At 41.0% G+C, this 24,319-nt stretch overlaps 3 protein-coding genes across 3 annotated transcripts in view; 1 reads left to right on the top strand and 2 right to left on the bottom strand.

The window, feature by feature from the left end:
- Positions 1 to 24,319, top strand: part of cdk18 (cyclin dependent kinase 18) — a 637,630-nt gene that overhangs the window by 179,326 nt on the left and 433,985 nt on the right. The gene's annotated exons all lie outside the window — the stretch shown is intronic.
- slc45a3 (solute carrier family 45 member 3) overlaps positions 1 to 24,319 on the bottom strand; it is a 109,484-nt gene that overhangs the window by 25,983 nt on the left and 59,182 nt on the right. The gene's annotated exons all lie outside the window — the stretch shown is intronic.
- Positions 1,952 to 23,993, bottom strand: nucks1a (nuclear casein kinase and cyclin-dependent kinase substrate 1a). Its single transcript, XM_085159733.1, has 8 exons — positions 23,672 to 23,993; positions 16,469 to 16,518; positions 14,928 to 15,012; positions 14,114 to 14,160; positions 13,864 to 14,016; positions 9,465 to 9,614; positions 7,246 to 7,395; positions 1,952 to 4,605 (listed from the first exon to the last, which is right to left on the bottom strand). The coding sequence occupies exons 1-8, from the start codon at positions 23,686 to 23,688 to the stop codon at positions 4,352 to 4,354; spliced, it is 906 nt and encodes a 301-aa protein (XP_085015859.1). The 5' UTR covers positions 23,689 to 23,993; the 3' UTR covers positions 1,952 to 4,351.

Consider the following 24,319-nt stretch of genomic DNA (forward strand, 5'->3'; position numbering starts at 1 on the left):
CTGCAGGGTTCAGATACCGCCTCATGCTGCCAGTAGTGACACTGACCCTTGCCGACTGGAAAACTAGACAACAGCCAGAAAAGATGAGAAAAAATGTTTCTTGGCCCCCACCTTTAAACCCATTCCTGTTTTGTGGGTTGTTTCATTGCTGCCTCTCTTGTGCACCATCTGTTAATCTCATTAACACCCCTCAGCTACTTCACTGACCAGATCAATATCACAAGACGTTTAAGACTTTATGCCACACTGATTAAAAAGTGTTCCTTTTTTCAATTTTTTGAAGTGTACTCTTGAGTACACAACATTACTTCCGTTTTGGTTTGTATTTCAGTTACTAAACATTTTACCACATCTAGATATGGTTCAGTTTTTCTCAACTATAACACTGATTGCAACAAGGTGCAACACTTACACCAGGGGTCCCCAATCCCAGTCCAAGAGGGCCGGTGTCCCTGCAGGTTTTAGATGTGTCCTTGATCCATCACAGCTGATTTAAATGGATAAATTACCTTCTCCATGGCTGTATCCCAATTCAGGGTCTGCAGCCTTAAAGTACGCAGCCTCAATGATCCTCAAGGACCGCGTACTCAAAGACCGCTAAGGCCGGAAGTGCGAGGCTTGTGAAATGGGACGGTCTAGCCTCTGTTGCGCTGCCCAGGTTGCCTAGCAACCATGATAATAACAGCTGGAAACGTTTCATACAGCTTTGTTTGACAGAAAGGAAGGAGAAAATCTTTTGTTCATTTGTTTCTACATGAGCTTTGATCATTCTCTGATTAAGCTCAGCTATTGAACGGCATATATTTTAAAGTAAAGGCTTTAAAACCAAGTTAGTACAAACGTCACTAATGTCACATGACTTTGCCGACATGTGGCCAACAGTAATGTTTTAATGTTCTTTGTTATTAAACATTTGCACATAAATAAGTGACATAATATTCAGTACTTACTTAAGTTTACTCTTCGGGCGCCCCTCATCCGCTGTTTTTTTCGGCAAAATTATCCACACCCACCGCCGCGCTATGCATTCTGGGATATGTTGGGCCATGAAGTCTACACCGCCACGTCCTTAAAATTCAGGGAAATGAAGGACGCATTTGAGGGCCGCATTTCGAGCAGCCTTCGAATTGGGACAGCCTTCGTTGCAGTGACGTAATCGGCCTTAAAATGCGGCCTTTAAGGCTGCAGACCCTGAATTGGGATACAGACCCTGAATTGGGATACAGACCCTGAATTGGGATACAGCCAACATGCCTTGAAGTTCTCCAGAGGCCTGGTAATGAACTAATCATGTGATTCAGGTGTGTTGACCCAGGGTGAGATCTAAAACCTGCAGGGACACCGGCCCTTGCAGATTGGGATTGGGGACCCCTGACTTACACCAAACTACCTCTGCACTTTATTTTAATCCTTATTTCCACTTGCTGTAGTTTTAGTCCGCCTCTAACCTTTCACTTTATATTATCAGTGTTCACTTTTATTATATCCTGTTTTATTGGCTTTCAAGACCTTACTAAAGTTTATGTTGTGTAAAGCTCTAAAGAGCTCAGGTGGCATTAGATTGATGGTTTGTGGCTGGGGCAATTATAATTTATTGTGGACCAGCTAAAAAAATAAACTGTACTGTGTTCTGTGTAAAATCTATTTAGATGGAAAGGTCCCACATTTAGTGTAAAATTGAGGGAATATATGCACGCACACACACACACACATCAAATGTTCTTCCTACCCCCTCTGGGTTAGGAGTGCCGCAGCAGCACTGTCACTAAGCCCATCTAAATATAGCATCTGGTGACCAGACCTGATGAACACCTGAAAACATAGTGGTGCTGTTGAACACGCCTCCCCCGAGTGGTAGTCAGGGTGCACTGCAGTTTATTACCCATCAAACCCTTCTAGCGCATCCCTCCAGTCACCACCCACACAGAGCTCAACGGCACAAAACAAGTAGTTAATCTGTATAAAAAGTAGGTTGCCTTTATTAGAAGCTGGGAAACCAAAAACATTATCAACATCGTTGTTAATACTTTTTTTTTGTAAGACCACAATATTGCCATTACCACCATCATCATCACCGCTTCGCACTTTTCCACAACATGCAAAAAGATTCAAGAGTTCAGTGTTCCTTTTCCATACTACTGACAAAATCTTCTCCACTTGGTCTCCTGTAGGAATCACAACTTGGCTTACATTTACATTGCCAGTACAACTGAAGGTAGATTGAAAGAAAAACAAAAAAAAAGACATCAGAAAGAGAACAGAAGTAGAATGAATGAGAGAGGAGAAATTCATAGCCTTATGCCATGTGGCTCCTGCGGGAAGATGATAGGAACGTCATTCAAGCCCTCAGTGCTGTGAACTACGAGCCGCTATCTGACCCTACCGCTAACAGCGTTAGGTTGATATAAACAGAGGTTTATATGTTTTTTTTTTAAAAGTTCCAATCAGAAAATGACAGTAGCTACAGATGGGTGCCAATTCAGGACCTGAACGTAGAAAAAACACTTTAACCTGCGAACGAGGACAGTCGGAAAACAATCGAATGTGCTTCTGAACCAGGGACTAGGTTCGAGTGGGTCCTGTACACATCCAGGACTGACGTTTACTGCAGCCTCAGACTTGATGTGAAAACACACTCCCAAGACCGCAATACACTTGTTTTTTTTTTGCTTTTTTTGTTTTGCTTTTTTTCTTAGTTTTTTCGCTTTGACATCAAACACTATTTGTTGCAAAAAAAAAAACAACAACAAAAAACTTTAATCTCACAAGTGCTGCACCTGATCTCCGAGTCACTAGTTTTGAGATCGTTTTATGGCTTTGGATTGCTGATCGTACAGATTGTTGACTCGTTTTAAGCCTAATTTGCCGTTTGTAGCAAAGACCTAAAACTTGAGGACAGATTACATTCTCGGGCCTCCAGTGACGATATAATCAGAGCCACGACCGAAACTCAATGAAAATTAAGGCATTGACAGAGAAACAAATGCCGGATATATACCGAGCTGCCCGCTTTTAATCTACTCCCGAGTCGCAGGACTGTGGAAATCTGGAGTCAAAAAGGTGTCCACTTGTGGAAACCGTAATGTGGGCAAAAAAAAAAAAAGCCTCCAGGAAACATGGACCTCGCTAAAGCTGATGTGTTTGGGGGTGGGAGGGGTGGGATGAAAAGGACAGAATAAGTCAAAGAAGGGCTGATCAAACCATCAGGCAAGAACAGATTGGATAGGGTCGACATTTTTTTCTTTAAAATCAAGATACATTTTATTTCTTTTTCTTAAAAAACAAACATTACAAAAAAAATCTGAATAGAGAATTAGAACAATAACCAACAGGAGAAAAACATTCATTTTTTTAACTCTGAAAAGAAAAAAAAAGACAAAAGAAAAGAAAAACACCTCTTTCTTAAAATAAAACGGTTTCAGGATGCCTGGCACAAGGGCTTGAGTGTTCAGAAGATGCTGTAGCCATGCAGGGAATAGAAATTGTGTGTTTTTTTAAAAGGAGGTTATTAGAAAGCCTGATGTACAACAACAGAAACCATTTCACAAAGGCAGCTGATGGGCTTAGAGGAAAAATACAAAAAGTACCCCAATGAAAATTTAAGCGTGTATGCAAAGGCACACACACGCGTGTGTCTTCTTGAAATGTGCAACGGTGGCAATCTGACATGTAGCGAACACCCAGTTACACTTTTAATGAAGCAGCAGACGCAAACTATGTAGATCAAAGTGTCTGAAGGAAGCGGAGCTAGCTTTAAAAAGAATTTAAAAGACGCTGCTCAAACTCAAAGAACCGTCTAAAACAACCACCTGGTGCCAAAAAAGCAAACCAGAGAGGGGGAAGGCTTGACCGCTGCCCGCACGCGCTCACTCAACGTCATGTTGCAAATACAGTGCTCAACTTACCGACACGTATCAGTAAAAAAAAAAATAGTAAAGAGTGTGGCCAGTCATGCCTGATAACCGCGAGGAGGAAACAAAGATACACAGCAGTGAAGGGGTGTGTTCACACTCGGGACGGATGCCTGCTAGCGCTGACAGTTTTCACACGAAAATCCAGAAAGGATGAAGAGAAAATGCTAAGTCCTTACATATGCTGTACAGCCACAGGAGCACTATGTCCAAGCTGGAGGCAGCGAGAAGGAGGGGGGAGGTTAAAGAAGCACACCAAGTCCAAACCACTGAGCCAGGCCACCGGCACAAACCAAAAAAACCAAAATAAAAAACAAAAGTCTAAACGCAGAGCAAAACAAAAAGAAAAAAAACAAAACAACAAAAAGAAGAACAGAAAAAACCCACTGAGAACAGACAGAGAGAGATGTGGAGGATGGGCTTCAAATGGGTACCATCTTCTAGTCTTCTCCAGAGGGTGCCTCCTCTTCTGAGCCATCCTCCTCCTCCTCGTCCTCCTCTTCCTCTTCTCCTCCTGCGGCCTCCTTTGTCTTCTTGGGAGCTGGGGAACTCTCCTTCTTCTCGGGCTCCTCCTCTTCCTCCTCCAGGGGACTCTCTGGGTCCTCCTCCTCTTCTTCCTCTTTGGGTGAGCTCTTCTCCATCGCCTTGGTGCTGGGGCGCCCCTTCCCCTTTCCTTTCATTGGGCTGGGGGTCACTTCAGAGAGAGGGACACAAATCAGTCAGCGACTAATCGCACAGGTAAATGTACACAGGTGGGCTGCCATGTAACTCTGACTCACAATGAGGAATATATTTAACACTGGTCGGTACCCACTGCTCTGCACTGGCACACACCTGAAGCAAACGTGCAAAGCAAAGGCAAACCAATTCATATTTTCTGTTTCCATTTCTGATCAGGATCCACTCAGTGACACAATTTTGCACCATCAACCTTAACAAGTACTTGTTAACCCTTTAAGACCTACCATAGAACCAAGTCCGCAAGAGCTTATATTATATTTTTACATGCTGTAGAGCCATTTTTGGGAGCATTTCAAGTTGCTATACATCAATACAACCATTAAAGCCCAAATTTTCATAATATGTCTGCATTAAGTGCATAGAAATTACATAAATTGCAAAAAAGTGCAATAAACTACAAAAAAATTGAAAATCATTTTTGTTTTTTTAACATATATTTCTAGTTAGAGAAATTTAAGAGGCTTATCCCTCAAAACTGTAAATACAAAAAAGTTGCACAAAATAGTTTCCCACCACAGGAAATTTATTTTGAGTGTCTTCATAGTTTTATTTTTGAAATACACCAATTTTTATATACTGCAGGAAAAACAAAAATAAATATTATAGTGCAAAAAAGCAGCATATGCATCAAAATAATCTATTTGCAGCAGTGCAATATGAGTCCTAAACATCCCAGAAACGACACAGAAAGTCAAAAAGTCAAAGATAACTTTTAAAAACACCAGTATAGGCTCATGAGGCCCTGATGGTAAAAAACTACATTTCCGCAAAAATGACGTCACTTCTGGTTTCGGGCAGGTAATGGCGGACATGCGATAGTTCGCGCTGATGTCTATTCCAACATAGAAAATGTTACGAACAGCTGATCGGATCGGCAAAGCGTGTTTCTGGAATATTATGTTTTTGTTGCTGCAAGCGCTTTTTATGCAGTTTTTGCAAAGCTATATGTGGAAGGAAACCGGGACATAGGGCAAGCTGATGGCATAAGATGTAAGTACAACTCCTCCAGTTTCATATGCAAAAAAAATTATTGCGCTAGCTTACGTGGTTGCAGAGCTACTGGGATTTAAATATTGTTACGCAAAACAGAGCGTGCCCGCTCCGACAGGTTTTAAAGGGTTAATGTACATTGCATATGTGTAGTCCTGTAATAGCCTGCTGCAGTATTTCTGTCAGCAAGCAGCGACTTACTTTTATTTATGACTTAACGTGATTATCCACATTCATATTTGTACTTTTGGAAGAAATGAGCACTTTTCCCCTTTCACAAGACAAAGATTCAGATAAACACAGAGGGATGTGATGCTTTCAGGGACAGGCTGTGCAGAGTGAGCAGTAGTAACTGAGTGAAGTGGTGATGTGCTGTAGTTTCATCAAGGTGGATTATTCTGAATGTGCACAAACTTGATCCTGACAGGAAAGTTTTTCTGACAGTATGAGGAACGAGTGTTTTTTTCCTCCTGCATTTGTCAAGAAAATTTTGTTCATCTCTCGTTTTAGAGCACACAAAACACGATGTGCGCGACTATTCAACTCAATTTCATTTATACAGCGCCAAATCACAACAACAGTCGCCTCAAGGTGCTTTAAATTGTAAGGTAGACCCTACAATAATACATACAGAGAAAAACCTAACAATCATATGACCCCCTATGAACAAGCACTTTGGCGACAGTGGGAAGGAAAAACTCCCTTTTAACAGGAAGAAACCTCCAACAGAACCAGACTCAGGGAGGGGCGGAGCCATCTGCTGCGACCGGTTGGGGTGAGAGAAGGGAGGGCAGGGTAATGACTAGTCAACTGATCGCCGCTATTGTCACTAGTACCCGACGCACTCGTTATTTAATCTAATTGTTAACATTTCCATTGAAAATGCTACAAATCGCTGTCCTAAATGTTACGCAGCCACCTGCCACCAGATGGAGCTGCAGCTTATTATCGTTCATTATTTTGAAGGCAAAAATAAGACTGCAGACACAAACAGTGGAAATTAGGTTTCTTAGAAGGGTGACTGACCTCTCTCTCACCGATAGGGTTCTGAGTTGAGTCATTCAAGAGGGGTTCAAAATAGCACTGCTACTTGGAGATCCTAATGGGACATGCCTAGAACACCTCACCCAGGACTCACTGAAAGGATTATATTGCTTGGCTGGCCCGGGGATGCCTCAGTGTTTCCCCAGATAAGCTGGACGTGACTGAGAGGAAGGCTTGAGATTCACAGTCAGCATGTCAACTTACTTAACATATTAATTTAATATTCTGACAGTTCCTAAAATAAACAACTTGGGTGTAAAAACTGAAGGTTTTGTGTGCTCAGAGATACACAGATATACAGAGGGAAATGTTGCAGCTGTTTGAAAACTTTGTGAGGGGAAAAAACACTTGGAAAGTCGTTGTTTCCGGTTTTGACTACTTCTCTTCCTACATCAGCATTTTTGTGGTTGTACTGTCTGAATGGCGACACCTATCGTTCAGGAGAATACTGCAGTGACTTCCTGTGATTGCACAATGAAGTTACGGTGAGCAAGGAAGCCACGTCACAGGCATACTGGGACCCATCTTCCTGCACCTGCATTCTGATTGGCTGCCTCACCTGTGGCCTTTAGCCGTGGCTTGGGGCTTTTCTTCTCCTTGTCTGTCCGTCGCCGTCGAATCACCTTCTTGCCTCTCTTCTTGGAGTGACCGTAGTCGCTGTCATCGTCATCCTCCACCATGAAGTCCTCATCGCTGCCAGACTCGTCAGCTGCAAACAGGACACAGACGAATCTCAGAGAGCGAGCACAGAGGGTATCCAACTGAACAAGAGTCACTGTTTACATACATACACAGCATGCCTGGAATATTAAAGCCTCCCCAGCTTCAGTTTAAAACAAAAACCATTTCAAACACTGAGTTACTTTAATGTCTTCATCCATTTCCAGTTCCAGTTAATACCATGATACCACTGCAGCTTTAGAGGATGATTCCATTTCCAGTTTGACTCTTGTGGCTCTCTGGGTCACACCCAATTTGCAAGACTTGGGAGTCTACTGATACCGAACTACTACATCTGTTTCTGGGAAGCACAGAGATTTATCGTTCTACTGGAAACATATAGGTCGTGTCCAAATTCATGGGCTGCATCCTTCTGAGGTCGCATTTGTAGACCGATTACGTCACAGCGATGCGCCGAAGGCTGTCCAAATTCGTAGACTCCTCCGAATGCAGCCGACAAATGCGTCCTCCTTTTCCCCGAATTTGAAGGATGGGTCGGGTGTGTCCTTCGTGGCCTACCATATCCCAGAATTCATAGCGCCGCCCAGCCAAACTCCAGTTTCCAACAATGGCGGCCGCTACTAAGTTTTTAAATTACTCTTATTAATCTTTCTGGGTCACAAAATAAACTTTTAACATATTTTCAGGCGAGAAAGTAGCTGTGTAAACATCAAATATCTGCTCGGTTTATCAAGATATCGCATATTTGCGAAAGTGCTTCGACGTTTTCGGAGACGTCTGCTACCCACCAGCTCGATAGCTAGTCGGGAGCTTGAGGGTTACTGAAGCCGCCGAGAACGGCACCACTCCCGGCACATCATTTTCAGATCACCGCAGAGTTTCGCTACTCGGGTTAAACGTGATATATAAGTCACTTAGACAACCTAAAAATGTTATTGTTGAGCTTTTTTCAGTGTTTTGTTTGTTCGTGAGTAAATCGGTTTGGCTGAGATTTAAGTTATTAGATTAGATTAGATAAAATAAAACTTTATTAATCCTCCGGGTGGGTTCCTCCTTGGTTTTTACACAGCTGACTAAACATCAAACAGAAAAGTGATTAAATAGAAGAATGAGACGGTCGAGAATTTACGCCAGTGTCCTGTTATATTTTAGATAGCAAGGAGCAGACGGCTGAGTTTATTAAACTCCACCGAGACAGCGGTGACGCTAATCAGACGGCTAGACCGTCCAATTTCCCCAGCCGTTTACTTCCAGTCTACCCTGAGGACCCGACCCACGTAGACCGCGAAGGCCGGGTCCTCAGGAGGATGCAGCCCATGAATATGGACACGACCATAGGGAGCAAAAACACAAGACTAAAGACTACTAAAACTAGTAATAGAACCAATTAAGTTATGAGAAAATAGCTTACTGAGCTTGGCTGACAAACTCTGGTGAGTGAAAACAACTTGAAGTTCAGTTTGTAAATTGTGGCGATAAACACGCTGTTGAACACTAACCTCCAGGACACAGGAGTTATAATCAAATGCACTGTTTTTGTTAGCAGAAAGGGACCGAATATTTTATCTGGGTGTTTTCTAATGCCTCCATTTTCCCATCATGTGTATATGTTGTGGAGAACACAGTGAATTAAAGTAAACACCCGGCTATTTCCAGTGTGAATACCTGGATAGAGTGAGGTATGTACAGTGGCTTATGTGCTGGATGAACAACTAGATGAATGGTGTCTTGTTTTTGTCAAGCTTTTGAACTGCTTGGCTTCCTGTACAGTTTAAAAAGAACCAAATGGTTCCAGGCTTCAAACAAAAGCATCACTAACACGATGGTTTATCTATGGTTTAAAGAGGCCAGAAAAGGTGCACGCATGCTCACAGTATGAGTACTATTGCCATGAAGAATGGAGGCTATAGATCAAACTAAAAACCAGACCTAAAGTCTGAAAACAATTACTAGTTAAAATAGTATTTAAGCTGTGATAAAAATTCATCCTACAAAAACAGCTCACTGTTGCCTTTGTTCTAGCAAATGAAGATACAGGAACATTGTTTTTAGTGAAGACACGAGCTGCTGTATCAAAGTGTGCTGTGTTCTACATACGGTCCATGTAGGGCTCCTCTTGATCTTCGTGTTCCTCATCCTCGCTGCCGCCATCTCCCAGCAGGATCTCTCTCTGTTTGGACACGGCCTTTGAGGCCGCCTGACGCACTGTACGCTTTCGACTCACTTCCCTGTCGTCATCGCTGTCATCTACACAAGAACACACACAGACAGTTACACAATGACTCAGAGGATGATGGGTAAAACAAACAAGACAAACAAAAACAGTGCCTTAATGCTGCTCTATATAGTGCTTTTATTCAATCTCCGGTATCATGCAACTTTATTTCTATTCAGACGTAGACCTTTCCACTAATTCCACGACAAACCCTCCACATCAATTGGTCGTAAAAAACAAACAAAAAAAGGACAGTTCTGTCCCATCATTCCTCTGCGAGATCAGCAAAAACCAAAACAGCTGCAGCCATGCCAGTGCAGGCTGGTGGTTAGCATGCACCCATTAACAGTGCCATTATGCTCGACTTGTCATGTGCTCAAATTCTTGCAATTGGGCTCATTGCGCTGTGGCCGCCGCCGCTGGGTTGAGGACACGAGTGCATAATCACGCCGGCTTTTCCCGCCATTTTAATGATATTCCAGCTCAGGAGCTCAGAGACCGCTTGGAACAGTTTGAAAACTTCAGCGTTTGTGCCCCCTCTGCAAAGTCTTGGCTTTGGTATTGACTGTCTGATTGGCGACACCTATTGTCCAGGGATTACTGCAGAGGCTTCCTGTGGTTGCCGTGGTGAGTGAAACGACCATTACAGCAGGTATATTGTGGCCTTTAGGCGGTGCCGTCCACCCTCCATGATGTATACCGAGTGCCCCAAACACAGACTACTTATTACTGCTGCTGTTGAGGAGTCACTTCCAGTATGAATACCACAAACGCAGGCTACCAGCATGAGCGCACGGTTCACATCCATGCTGTAACTAATGAACATACGTGAGGGGATACTGCCTAAACAGCTTAGCAGCACAAACACAACATGTACAACCCTGATGTGTGATGAAAAGTCACAGTGGAGCATTGCAGGTGAGCCATTTATGCCATGTAGGACATCTGAAGGCCCACATTGCTGGCTCCACTGTGCACAAACACACACAACTCTCTGTGTGTAACTACTCACTTGTTTGTTGATGAGGCAGAAATATAAAGGCTGATTTAAATCAGCAACATAAAGTTGTTTTCCACAGGCTCCACTATAACTAAAAAGTGGGCAGCAGATACGAACAGGATATTGTCCAGACCATCAATTAATTAATATATTAATTACAAATACCGATATGTTGTCAGTATTTATAATCGCAGCTCAGCAGATGACAGTGACTGATCAGCCTCGTCCTCCGTAGCTTCCATTCACAGTAATGATAAATCACAGTGTCGGGGACCGTTGTAGGACAGCAAACGCTTCAATCAGTTGAAAGTGTGGGAGGAATAAATGTCCAGGAGAGCACATCCAGTGCTCTCGAGCTGTGGTGGGCTGAGTGAGATATCCTCCAGCTGGATGTGTAATGTCAAGCGATCGATGTCAATGATCTCTTTATCGTTTAAGATAAAACCACGAGGATAACGTTGTGGAGTCTCCTGAAGCTATAACACACCGCCATGGCTACACAGAACAAAGCTGATAAACTGACATCCGCCTTGTTTGGTCACATCTAAGAATACAGACAGAGCCGATCAAACTTTAGACAGTTTTGACATTTTAGCTGCCAACTCCTTTGTTTCTTTGATGCGGCTAAAATGTATAGCGCCACATCTGAAGCTCAGACTACAGCCTGTTTCTGAGAGTTTAAACTAAACATAAAGGTAGAGCTTTTTACCAAGAATGAGGCTCTTGGTTAGTTTCTCCTTTAGACCAGTTACCAGGCGACCAGTAAAGAGTCCATGACTAATATCAACCTCAAAACGAGGACTTATTCCTTGAGTGGTTTTGTTTTCTCAAGAAAACACTTTGTGAAAATGTTAAACACATAAGCGCCGTGTGCTGCTCTCAGAGGTTGAACCTTTTTACTCAGAGGGTCGACGAGAGCTGAGCAAATCAAAATCATGTGCTCGATCACTCAAACTTTTTTTATTAGTCCTTTATTTATCCAGGTAAAAGTCATTTCCAAGAGAGACCTGGCATTTAACAGATAAATAACACCTCAATATCTCCACCTAAACTCTGATCCAGACTTTGATGCCACAGTCTGGATCAGAGCTTGTTGGATCAGTTAGACCACAAACACATTCACATCAGAACGTTGATTCTTCCTCAGCTGCCATTAAGTAATCTGAATTTTATGCGGAAAATGAGGAAAACCTACACATTTACTAGAGGTGGGAATCACCATACATCCCACAATACGATATTATCACAATACTTAACGCACGATACGATATTATTGCAATTTTTTTAAATATTTTGCGATATTCAGATTCTGTACATAAAGGTAAACTTTATCAATATTCATTTTATCTAATATCAAAGTCTCACACTCAGTCTTTCTCTCATTTCAGTTTGATTGTTGACAAACTGAACGGTTTGTATTACAGTCTAGTCCAACTTAACTGAATCAACCATCTGGTACAATTATAGCTATTCTGAACTATGCAGTTTATGAAAACTATGCAGCCCCTTCAGCAACTGAAGAATTTGAAAGTAAATTAAAACAAAATATAATTTTACATTAAATAAAAAAGTTTTAAACTTAATTAAAATAAAACATGTCTTAAATTAAAATAAGTAAACTGTCATGTTTATTGCTGCCATAAAAACAAGTTAAACACATTTGGACAGTGAAGGAATGTCAGGATTCTTGCTCAGAAAAGAGCCTGTTCCAGTCCACAAAAACTTTTTTTGTAACAAAATATCGATTTCTGCTGTCCCTGTATCGATACATTATTAGCAAACAAAATATCACGATACTACACAGTATCGATTTTTCCCCCCACCCCTAACATTTACCGTATGATTTTTTGATATGATTGATTGCTTGTTTTCCGCCCACTCTTGCAAAAGTTTGCTGGTCATTATTTGATTTGTTGCATTCTTTTGTTTATAAATTAGCATAATGCCAGTTGAAGCCCTGAGAGCATTCCCAGATCTTCCCATTCTCCATCCCCGCATTCCTGAGATTGCGAGTAGAGCTGGGCGATATATCAAGTTTTTTAAAAAATATCGATATATTTTTTATACGAGATATAAGATGTGACAATATCCTTTATATCGATATAGTCTATGTTACGTTATAACTATACTTGTGGAGCCGCAAGTTTGCCTCTCTTTCGTCCACTTTTGTCTTTACGCAACATTACTCGGCCTCGCCCCTCCTTCACTGAACACAACTCCCCCTCCTCCCCCATCGCTTCACCTGCAGGAAGCGACAAGATGGACACGGCAAATCTCCGTTAACGAGTTACTGCGCATCGCCCCATGCGTGGGGCTGGACGCCGTCAACGTGTTAGCTAGCTAACCACGCTAACGAGCTAACCACGCTAACGCCATGCAGCCCACAGGCGCTGCACAGCCTAAAATCCTTTCATTTTCTCAAAAGTTGACAGCGCGCCTTATGTATGAATTCTGGTTGTGCTTGATGGTCGCGAAGCGATTTTATGTGGTACACAGCGCTCAGCAATCTGTCAAAAAATGTTTTAGTACGACTTTGGTAAGCTACGGTGCTGCACCGGTTGATGGATTGTCAGAGCATTACGGCTACCGAGGAGCCTCGCGGAGTGATACGTACTGTGCTTCAACGTAATATTACCCTACTGTGTATAAGGACCATAAATGGCACCTGTTAAGAGACGTGGTTACGAAGAGGATTTCAAACTCAATGCTGTGAGTCACGCAGTAGAAGTTGGGAACAGAGCAGCTGTGAAATCTGTCTTTGTTACTATGCTCAGCATCTTTTAGTTTACATTTTGACTGCACAATTGTGAGCTTTTTGTTATGCACAAAAACAACATTGTTTTCTTTTATTTATGGAGCATTATTATTTAATAAATGCTCATAATTTATTTTTGAGTAAATTTTATGTACATCTATGCTCTATGTTAATAAAAGTGCCTGTGTGACATCTGGGACACAGCTTTGACTAAGAACTCTCTTTTTGTTCCTACTTTATGGCTTAAAAAAAAAAATCGAGATATATATCTTATATCGCCGTCCAGGTAAAATATATCGAGATATGAATTTTGGGTCATATCGCCCAGCCCTAATTGCGAGCTCATCATCATTTGCCCCTCTTAGTCAATCTGACCGTGTGTGTGTGGATAACACTGTCCAAAGTAAAATCCCATATACAACAAACAAAGCTGATCAACATTAAAAGCTGCATACGTCTTCAGTGTTTCATGCTGCCAGAGTTGTAGGAGAGAATTAGAAGTAGTGTTCAAACAAACTTGCGTTACCTGCAGCCCGTTTTCTCTTCGGCCCCCGCTTGCTGGGCTTCTCCACCTTGGCTTTCTTTCCCTTTTTCCCTCTTTTTTCTTCATAGTCACTTCCTCCATCTTCATCCTCCTCCTCTCCAAAGTCATTGTCTTCATCATCGCTGCCAAAGTCATCTATAGTATCGACACAGAGGAAGTCAGTGAGCGTTAATCAAACTCCAGCTGTTTTCAGAGACAGTCAACCTTTTTCATGTAGCTCAGACTGACTTACCTGCTGAATCATTTTTGGGTTTGGAGAGCTTCTCATCAGAGTCCTCACTGGGGAGCGGAACAAGAAATAAACAAAACAGTGTCTTCAGTAAGTCGAGGAACGGCAGCCAGGAACAGAAGACAGACTGCAATGGACTGGCATGGATGAAATAATATGGACGGTCTGGTCTGAAAGATGTCCTGATAAGCTCCAGCCAGAGTTACTCTCACTGATTCAACGTCATTCATTCAGTGGGAAGCATGTTTCATTTTGCCTACTGTTACATTACTGAGTAAAAAATGTAAAAATACAAAACAACCATTTCCCCCTCTATTCAGTCTCTCAGACTTGACTAATTTATTCACATAACTGTGATTTTATCTGCCAAATAACAAACCAACATGCCGATTAAACAGCGCGATAATCACACATGATAGCGAGAATAAAGGCCACCCGTGGTGGGCTGGGCCACAGGTGGCAGCAGCAGTAAGAGACTGAGCAATCAGCACTATAACTGCACTTGCTTTGATATGCAAGAACTATTAAACAAATTGATAAACGGTGCCAGTGTTTGTCTCTGGCACAGTTAATATCCTGCCATTGAGATCTTTCACTAACAAAAATATGCATATTCTGACATCCTGATTTTTCCTTTGTGCCAACTACATGATGCACACAACATGTGATGTAGGATCACCATACGCTTCACCATGTACATGTTTGCCGGACCTTTACATCCAAGTGATAAAGTGTAAAATTGATCACTGTGTCTGACGCTGCATTAGAAACTGTAACAAGACACAACAATCCTACCAAATCTCCACTTAGGGCTCACCTGTCATCTTGCGAGTTCTTTGAGCGCTTGTGCTCACGAGGGGCTGGTCGCACCTTCTTCGGCTTGTCGTCACCATACTCCTCATCTAAGGAGAAAGCGCACTTTTAACCTTTAAGACACACAACTCAATATCATGCTAGCAGCTCTACAAGATACCAGTGAAGACATCACAGTGCTTTGAGTTAAATGCTAACGTCACCACTCTAAATTACTCTCAATGACTTTTAATTTTATTTAACCAGGAAGATCCCACTGAGATTTTACACAAATTGCATAATTAAACAAAGGCAACAACACACACACACACAAATAAATTAAAAATTTTGTTGGGGTTTTTAATAAATAAAATAAAATTCAATTAAAGTGACAAGCAATCTAATTGAAACAGTTGCATGTTATGGAACTGGCCTCAAAGATTCTTAGTTCTGATTTAAAATCACTTAATAAATGAATTCTGTCATTTTTTTCATGGTTCTGCAGCTCGTTCCAAACCGAGGGGGCTAAATGGACAAAAGCTCTTTTGCCAAGTTCCGTTCAGGCAAATGGAACAGAAAGCAACAAGTAACCATGCGGACGAAGAGAATAATGACCAGCATGTTTCACTGCAACCAGGGAACATATATAGGAAGGCAGCAATCCGAGTATTGCCTAATATATAAAACTGTATAAATGAGACTGACTGGCCAAAGCAGGCCATCATACCCGAGGGTATAACTCACAGTGGTGAGTCTGAAATTTACGGTTCGTGCTGAACCTCAGAGAAGCACGAGACACAGTATCAACCATCCAGAGACACTGAGCAGAAGCATTCATATATAGAATATCTCCATAATCCAGAACAGGCAAAAATGTTGCAGCAACAAAGTGCTTCTTTGTATTAAAAGAAAAACACTACCAGAATAAAACCAGCTGTTAGGCTCAGTTATTGCTAGCTTGCTTATACTTAAAACTAACAGAAGACCATTCGTTTTGTACTTACAGGATGGACAAAAATGGGCAAATTAACTTTGTTCATCCTTGTTGCTTTGGCTGGATATCGCAGTAACGAGTGGTCAGGAAGGCAGCCGTACCCAGCCACCTTCTCGCCCCATGAGCCAAACCAGCACCTGAAGAACTTACACTTTGCCTCAACTTGGAAACTTGGACCATGATTTTCTCAGGAGACTGAATATCTTTTAGATTCCAACTGATGAAGCATTTTAAAAACCAACGTTGATATTTGGGGATTTAAAATCTGATATCTCAGCTGAAATTCTGTTTACTTTCAGACACAAAACTGGAACAGATTTGTCAAACATTTGTTCTGCAGAGGTATTTATTTACTGCTCGACACAAAGTAAAGAGAAACGGTGCGCCTATAAATGTACCAAAACACAGTATCGTCTCACAGGACAGTTTTTTTTTTAACCTCTATAAATACTTTTTACCTTAAATTGTGTCATTACTGTGCACTGATGCTAACTATCTATAGCAGAGACTAATCTGTACATTGCCCTTGTGTCACTCCATTTGTAATGAAACACATCTGAAGCCTCACTTACCTGCGTCATCAGACTCGTTGAATTGCGAGTAGTTCACCACCTTCCTGTTCCTGTGAAGAAGAACACACTGCATTAGATTACAAAGTTACTGCCTTAACCCGATATTAGACAGAGTGCAACAAAGCTATCATATGTAATGTCCAGCAGTTCAGGTGGTGCAAGTGGCAACGTGCTGGCTGCGTATGAATGTCTCGATCGTATTATTTGGTACGAGACATAAAACGCCTTCCAGCCAGGGGGCCCTGAACTGGACACTGGTCTACCTTCTACAGTTACAAAGGCTAATTTGGCCAAGTGTATGGGGGCGGTCTCAGTGACAGTATTTGACTACACTTCAGGTAACACGCCCTTTGGAAAACCGAAGAGCAGCACTGACCAAGACAAACAGACAGTTCAGGTTAAAATCATTGGGAAAAAATTTACCCCTGAATTAGTTGTGGGCGGTATAAACGGTATACGGTAGAAACGATATAAATCTGGCCAACGGTAGAGATTTTGACTATACCGCTCTACCGCATGTTGATGGTGTCATCAAGCTGTGCCTGTTTTGGTCGAGAGCATTGCAGCGGCTGCAAACAACATCATCTGCAAATTATGCCGGGCGACAGTAAAAGCAAAGAGACGAAGCAATTTTGGAATATGAGGAAAGCCAAAAACTGCGCTTCCTCCACTTCCCTACCATTGATTCATTAATGCTGAATTCTCTCGCAGCTGCTCTATTCCTGTGTTGTTGAAGTATATTAATAACTAACCTCGTATTGTGGATGGATTATCTCAGTTGTTCTCCTGACTGAAGTTTGGTCCGTTTACAGCATCCTGCCATGCGATTGCATTTGTCTCTAACCATCAGGAACCCTCACGTTAACTTTTATCAAGTGGAAAAAAGTTGGCGTTCATCCTCCAGCTTCACTGTGTTTATGTTATGCTAACATAGCTGTGTCGCTAGCGATCACGTAGCACATCATGATATACCAGCTAGCCCAACTTCAGTAACCTTAAAAACGTCACTGCTGTTTAGTTTTCTGTCTTCATTTATGTTTGAAGTGATAGCAGAGCTGTACGTTTGAATTTTTTCAGAAATCTCTCAGTCAGAACATGCTATATCATGTTTAGGTAACTAGCGAAACTAGCGAGCTAACTTCTAACTCTGTTAAATGTAATAAATTGTTTTCATGGATGCCTGGATGTTAAACTTCATAGTTACACCTGGTAAAGCAGCAATGCTGATCGTTTTATTAAAGATGAAAGAATTTAGACCGTTTTAAACTCTCAGTTATGCTGCAGTGTTTGACTTTGGGACCTGAAGGGACGGAGTTTAGGACCCAGATTATTCCCAGATTTACAAGCGCCCGACAAATACGACAATAACAACGGTCTGTTTGCATGTTTTACAAAAAAAAAAAAAAAAAAGTGCTTTGGTGTGTATCTGATGGACAAACACCAAACCGGTTCCACACCAGTGAAGTTGCAGCATTTTTACAAACTAATTCTGGTTCATCCGTTTCACTCAATGATCCGCTTATTATTATAATCATAATAATAATAATAATACTAATAATAAAGCAAAATAGAGGCGTGGCAATGAGCACGAGCCTGCTGATTTAGACTGATTTAGATGTATTAACATGCTCATAGAGGGGAGAACAGAACTCTGTGGTGAACACATTTCATGAGTCCAAGGTTAGGTTTCCATGAAACTATGTTTTCTTCGGTTTAAGAACATTTTCTTAACCTCCTAGGACCTGGCGTCCACATATGTGGACATCACATTTTTGCTTATTTAGACCAAAATTTGGTCAATTTTGCTCTGCAAGGGCTTGATATCCACTTACAAGGACATTATACTGCTACTGTTCTATCAAAATTTTTAAACAAATATCCTCAGATGGGGCTCTTATTTTTCTTAAAAACAAAAATAAGGTAAAAAAAAAAAAAAAAATCTAGTAATTCTTTGTTTTTACATTCATCGGGCCCCAATCAGCCCAAATATCAAAGAGAAATTAAAAATGCATGCCGTGGAAGAGTTCGGGTCTTAGGAGGTGAATGGTGAATGAGGCTGAGTGTAATTTATTGAGATGATCAAGATTATGGGAAGAAAACAAGAACTAGACTACGGCAACTTTCCCAGAGCAAAACAGCAGGTCTGTCCTGAATAAGATCAGCAGTGGGCTTTTGCCTTTTATTAAACCGGTAATGTTACTTTGCTGAAACCTAAAACAGTACAAAATATGGAGACAGCAAAACAATGTCACCAACTGATATTAGAACTCTTGTTTTGAACTCTCTGAAGATTTTTACCATTGAAACCACATGTAAATGATAATTGGCCAGTGCCTTGTCAATCAGAAGTTTCTAACTAATGAGTATACCGTTGATACACAGTATTACCCTGAAACACGGTATGACTAAGTATTACAAAGCGTGCTCGATATTTTATTCAACACAGCCTGAAAATAGTAACAGACCACAAACTTAAGAGGAAACTACTCATAGAAGTCAAATCAGAAAGCCGTTTTCAAACAGACAGGGCGCCAGTATACCCTCTGCATTGGTCATTTAGCTCGCTGCCACATCATCATCACCACACAGTCACCTGTATCACTGAGCTTCTGTACTGGACCATCATTAAAATGATGAACACTGACACAATCGTACTGTCTTCAATCCAGCAAATCACGATAATGAGCATTGAACCAGTCAACTGGAGTAACAGTCAACCACCCTGTACACAGGCTGACAACCCTGGCTGCTGGTGCTAGCAATGCTGACATTAGCAATATTTCCAAATTAATCTGACACTGTGTGCGCAATGTTATGCACAACGTTAGATTTTGGTTATTAAACAACCAAATTAACAGTTGTAAACAGCTCTTAATTACACACAATAACTCTCCTGACAGCGGTCAACCATTTGACTGACAGCTTTCGTTTTCTTATGGTGTTTTTATTCTCGCCACGTGACCCACCGTGGGTGGCCCGGGACGACTTCTGACATCACATCATGTAACATGCACCACTGCTTTTGTGGCCATCTGACTTGCTGTGCACCTCTTAATTTTAGAATCTGGCACGTTGTGCCGTTGTCGTCACAGCTGGGTTGAACACACAAGTGTACAATTGCATCTTTTTTTCTTCTTTTAAAAACACCATTTTAATGATATTCCAGTTCAGGTTACGGCGTAGGTCAAAGTGTAGTGTATTTCCAATCGAACCATAATCCAGGCATGATGTAGCATGGAGGGAAATAATAGCACCAGTGGATCCCTTGTCCCTGAGAAAATGCAAATGACTGCAAATAGTTTATCAAATGAATAAAAAGAAATAAACTAGTCCACACCAATCATAAAATTTTTATTTGTTTGTTTTATTTTCTATTAATTATTCTATATTTTATTCTATGTATTATTTTATTTTCTATTATTTTTATTTTCTCAGTTCTATTTATCTTTTTGTACATTCTGTTTATTTGGCAGGGTACATAAACAATTTTATCATGCAAGTATCTAACAAGTTATGACCATTTCATAGCCTTATTAATTTAACTTTAATTATATAAATGATATAATCAGTTGCCATTTGTTTTATCCTGGTAATTAGTTTTCTATGATTTAATTCTGTAGCCCAGTAGGTCGTGAAAATGTAAAGTTATGCTGCCGAGGTCTAGGTGGAGCTCTTGCCTCCCCTCCAAAAAAAAGATACATGAAGTTGGCCATATTAGAGTTAACTGATAAAGCCTCTCTACCAAAGCAATGTATGCCCATATACTGCAGTCGTAGACACAGCGCAAGGTACCACACTTCTCACTAATATTTAAAACATTTGATTATCAAGGAATGTTATAGTCTCATGCAGCTTTTTGGCCAATATTTAACCTTGTCCATTAGATTTTGCTGAGTTTAGAATAACTTTTTTTTTTCTTTTTAGACTAGTTAATTGGTCTCAATTATTCCTTGTTAGGGCTGCACGATTTTGCATAAAATGAGAATCACGATTTTTTTGCTTAGAATTGAGATCACGATTTTCTTTTCCAGTATAAATATTTATTGCACTTATTAACTGCACATCAACTTTGTAACAGTTGAGACTGAACTTAAAAACAATAAATAAACATAAAAACAACAAATGTCTCACGTTTTGTTGTTGCCGCAAAATGTTGTACTGCTTGAAATTCCGTCTCCACCGTTGCTCGACACTGCGTGTATAGAGCAGGTAGTGCAACAATAGAAAAATAGTTGCGGGACGGCACTGTGTAGCGTTTGTCTAGGGTGTTGATCATTTTCCTAAATCCCTCGTTTTGCACAGTGTTGATGGGAGCCAGCTTCTGTATCACGTGGTATAAGGCTCCGCCCTTGTCATTTGTTGAGCAGGAAGAGTGAGCGCTTGTTGTCATGCAGATTACGTCCCGGATCAAAATGCGGTACAATCGTCGTCGTCGTCTTTTTTTTTTTTTTAAATCGTTGTCATTTGGAAATGAGATCGCACATAAGTATGAATTGAGATCGCGATTTTCTAACTATTAATCGTGCAGCCCTATTCCTTGTTTAAACTAGTAGTAAATTATTGATCAGGAGATTTGAGCATTAAAATCAATAGCATGAGTAACACAGGCAACATACCTGTAAAGAATATGTGTTCAAGATTTTTTTGGGTGGTGCAACACAACAAAAGGAATATTTTTAAGGTGTCTGAGGTATAGCTGTGCTTCTGCTGACACGGCTTCTTATTTCATTTCTAATCAAACAGAGTAGGTGAAGTAGGCTGCTATCATTTCTGGCAGACTGCTTCAATTTTTGTCTTAAGAGGAAAATGTAACACACTATAGGCACAAATAATTGCATTATATTAAAGTAACACTGTCTATGAATGTTACAGATGGGCAGAACTGACAGCGCCTGCAGCATAGCTCCCATATTAATGTATTATTTTACTATTAGCCACTGTCGCTAGCCACCACATTAATGAGGATTTAACAGGCAGCTAATGCAGCTATTGGATGGCGGCTAATAGCTAACATTAAAATGTACAGTGGCAGGTTAGCATTTATTATAACTCTGTAATGCGTCACTGTTGGTGAAAATGGAGCTTTACAAAATTCCTCAAAGTTTTTTAAATGTCAACTATTGTTTGTGTGTTTAGCTGCTAGTGAGGGGAGGGGCTGAGTGCCTGTGTATCTGCAACAGTGCTGTGTGAAGTTGTCTCGGCTGAGGGACACAACACTTTTGTAAATGAGTATCTAGTCCAACAGTCATTTTTAGTATTGACTTTCTGGCAACCTCAGTAAAGAACAAAATGCAAAAATCTTAACTGCAATGACTTCATCAATGGATCTGTGGAAGTGTCTAATCGAGTGGATTTTATTTATTTATTTATTTTTAATTTATGTGTAGAAAAAAAAACTAACAGAAAAAACATGCTATTCCCAGCAGAGCTTGCCCAAGGTATCAAATGCCCTTTCTATGTAACGCATGCTAATTATTTGTTTTGCTTTTTTTCAGCATGAAAGTATTTATATTCCTAAAGACATTTTGTCCTGTTCTACTGGTCGTCCTCGTGACTTTAAAATTATAACAAAATTTTTGAGTTTTGCTTTTTTAAATCGTTTTGAGAGCACTATTCTTTCATCCTTTTCAGGTTTTATGTTGGCGCACATTGTCCCAAATCTTTCACAGTGCAGCATTCAGTTATGAGGCAGCCCTGCAATCCATCACTTACTGCCAGACAATGACTATATGGCATGCAACATTTGGATGGTGCACATGTTCAAGCTTTGTTAAGTAACAATTCCAATAAAGTTTATTCAAATGTGATTGCTGTGCTCTGAGTGTTGACAAAAAGAGTAAGGCAGTGTTATTTTGTCCAAAGTTCATTGACTTCACCTGTCTTAATCGACATGTTTAGTTTTGTTTTATACCTGTTGAGGGCTCACGTACAGACTTTGTGTTTAGTATGTAAAAAAAAAGTAAATATTAAAATCCTACAAAGCATATTTTAGCATTTTTAAAATACCTTAAGACATTTTAAATCCAACTAAGCCCTTATTTTTACATTTAATAATGCAATGCCTTTAAAATCTTAGAAACTTTGAAAGGCAGAAACCCTGTTTTCTCAACCCGAATATAAGATTAAGAAGAACATTAGTTAATGTCGGATTTTTTTTAACTTCACAGCTTTTTAAAAAAAAAAAAAAAGGGAGTAATTTTCATACAGTCCCTAAATATTCACCCAATTGTCTGCGAGAATGACCCAGTAAAAGATTCCATGTTGTCGCCACAAAATTTCGAGAACTGAATTTACATTAGATTAGCATTAATGTGATTTACAGTAATCGTAAAAAGGCATTTTAATCTGAATAAAAGGTCTGAATGCACCTCGTGCGTTATAATCACAGCGGGGATCTTGCAATGGGAATGGGGGTTGGAGGGGGTGTGGTGACTTCTTGTAGTTCTCCGCCTTCCTCTGACATCAGCCAGCAGTGTTAATTTACTGCCAGCTCTGTAAATGTAGACCCGCTCTCAGTGCTCTTTTTTCCTCCTCCCCCAACAACAACGACATTTTCGTTGGCTGACACCATTTTTAAAAATGTTCTCAAAGTACGAACCCCCCTCCCCGAAATGCGATGTAATGGCGACTACAACACGACACGCACAGTCTGCGCGGTAACAAGATCAAATCCCGAGGCCGACCACCACCTCCTCCGGAGATTTTTTTTTTTTTCGTGTGGGGGTGTATTAGCGTTTCTGGAGCCTACCCTGGATGAATGGGTAGCCATATTCTCATTCTCAAACAAAATGGGAAAAACGTTATCTGGCCTGGCTTAAGTGAGCCGTAAAACGTAGCTGGTTAAATCACACAGACTAATTTTCCGCTTGGCCTACATAGCAGCCAACAATGCACATCATGGATCCGTTTAAAAGCATGATAGACACGACACGGCGGCGGGCTGCGCGTATCTCCACACAAGACATGGCGAACAGTCCACAGCGCTGGGATCCATATTAGAAAAAATGAGGGTGCACACGCGAGAAGAGAAGCGCACATACACACACGCATGCACACATTCCCATTATTTTTTCATGAAATAAACAAATTCCCAGCTCATAAAACACAACATGGTGGAGACGTGCACGTTATCGGCTACGCCAGGCGCCAGCACAGTGTCGTTATTAACTCGGAGAGAGCAGAAGACATATTTAGCACACCTACCTCACTGGTCTTGACATTTTGCAGGAATACTGTGGAGGTTAAGGATGTGAGAAAGGGGGAGAAGAAAAAGCACAGGGGGGGGAAAGGAATATAGATTCCCGCTCTGCAAAACACCGAGGGGAGTGAGGTTGACGCACAACTCCACCGTCCGAGCTAGCGCGTGAAAATAAAAGTACGGCAGCCACTAGTCCTCCTAACGCAAATATTCTTATATTTTTTTTTACCTCCAGCTACCTTCAAAATGGTGAATAAAACAAACTGAAACTGCAGCCTGTGCTCAACCAAACAACGCGGCCTTGAGGGGTGGGGCCTCCCCGGCAAGGCCCGCCCCCCAATGAACCCTGAGAGGCGCAGCGCGGTGCTCCGCTGCTGCCATTGGCTGATTTAAACGACGACTTTTCTTCTTCTTGGACATTTTAGCTGCTCATCAGAGCATTTTTTAGCATACAGTTCCCCGCCTCCGTTAACAGGCTCGGTTGAAATGACACTGTTAAGAAAACAAAAAGAGGCCCTCAGGTTGGATACATACATTCAATTCAGTGTGGGTCCCACAAGACCACAAAGCAACGTTGCATCAATAGGTTATAATGTGCATGTATTTTCATATGAACATATATCGTATTTCACTAATCTCTTTGTTGTGGGTGT

The sequence above is a fragment of the Neolamprologus multifasciatus genome, chromosome 5 (assembly GCF_963576455.1).
Source record: "Neolamprologus multifasciatus chromosome 5, fNeoMul1.2, whole genome shotgun sequence".
NCBI lineage: Eukaryota > Metazoa > Chordata > Actinopteri > Cichliformes > Cichlidae > Neolamprologus > Neolamprologus multifasciatus.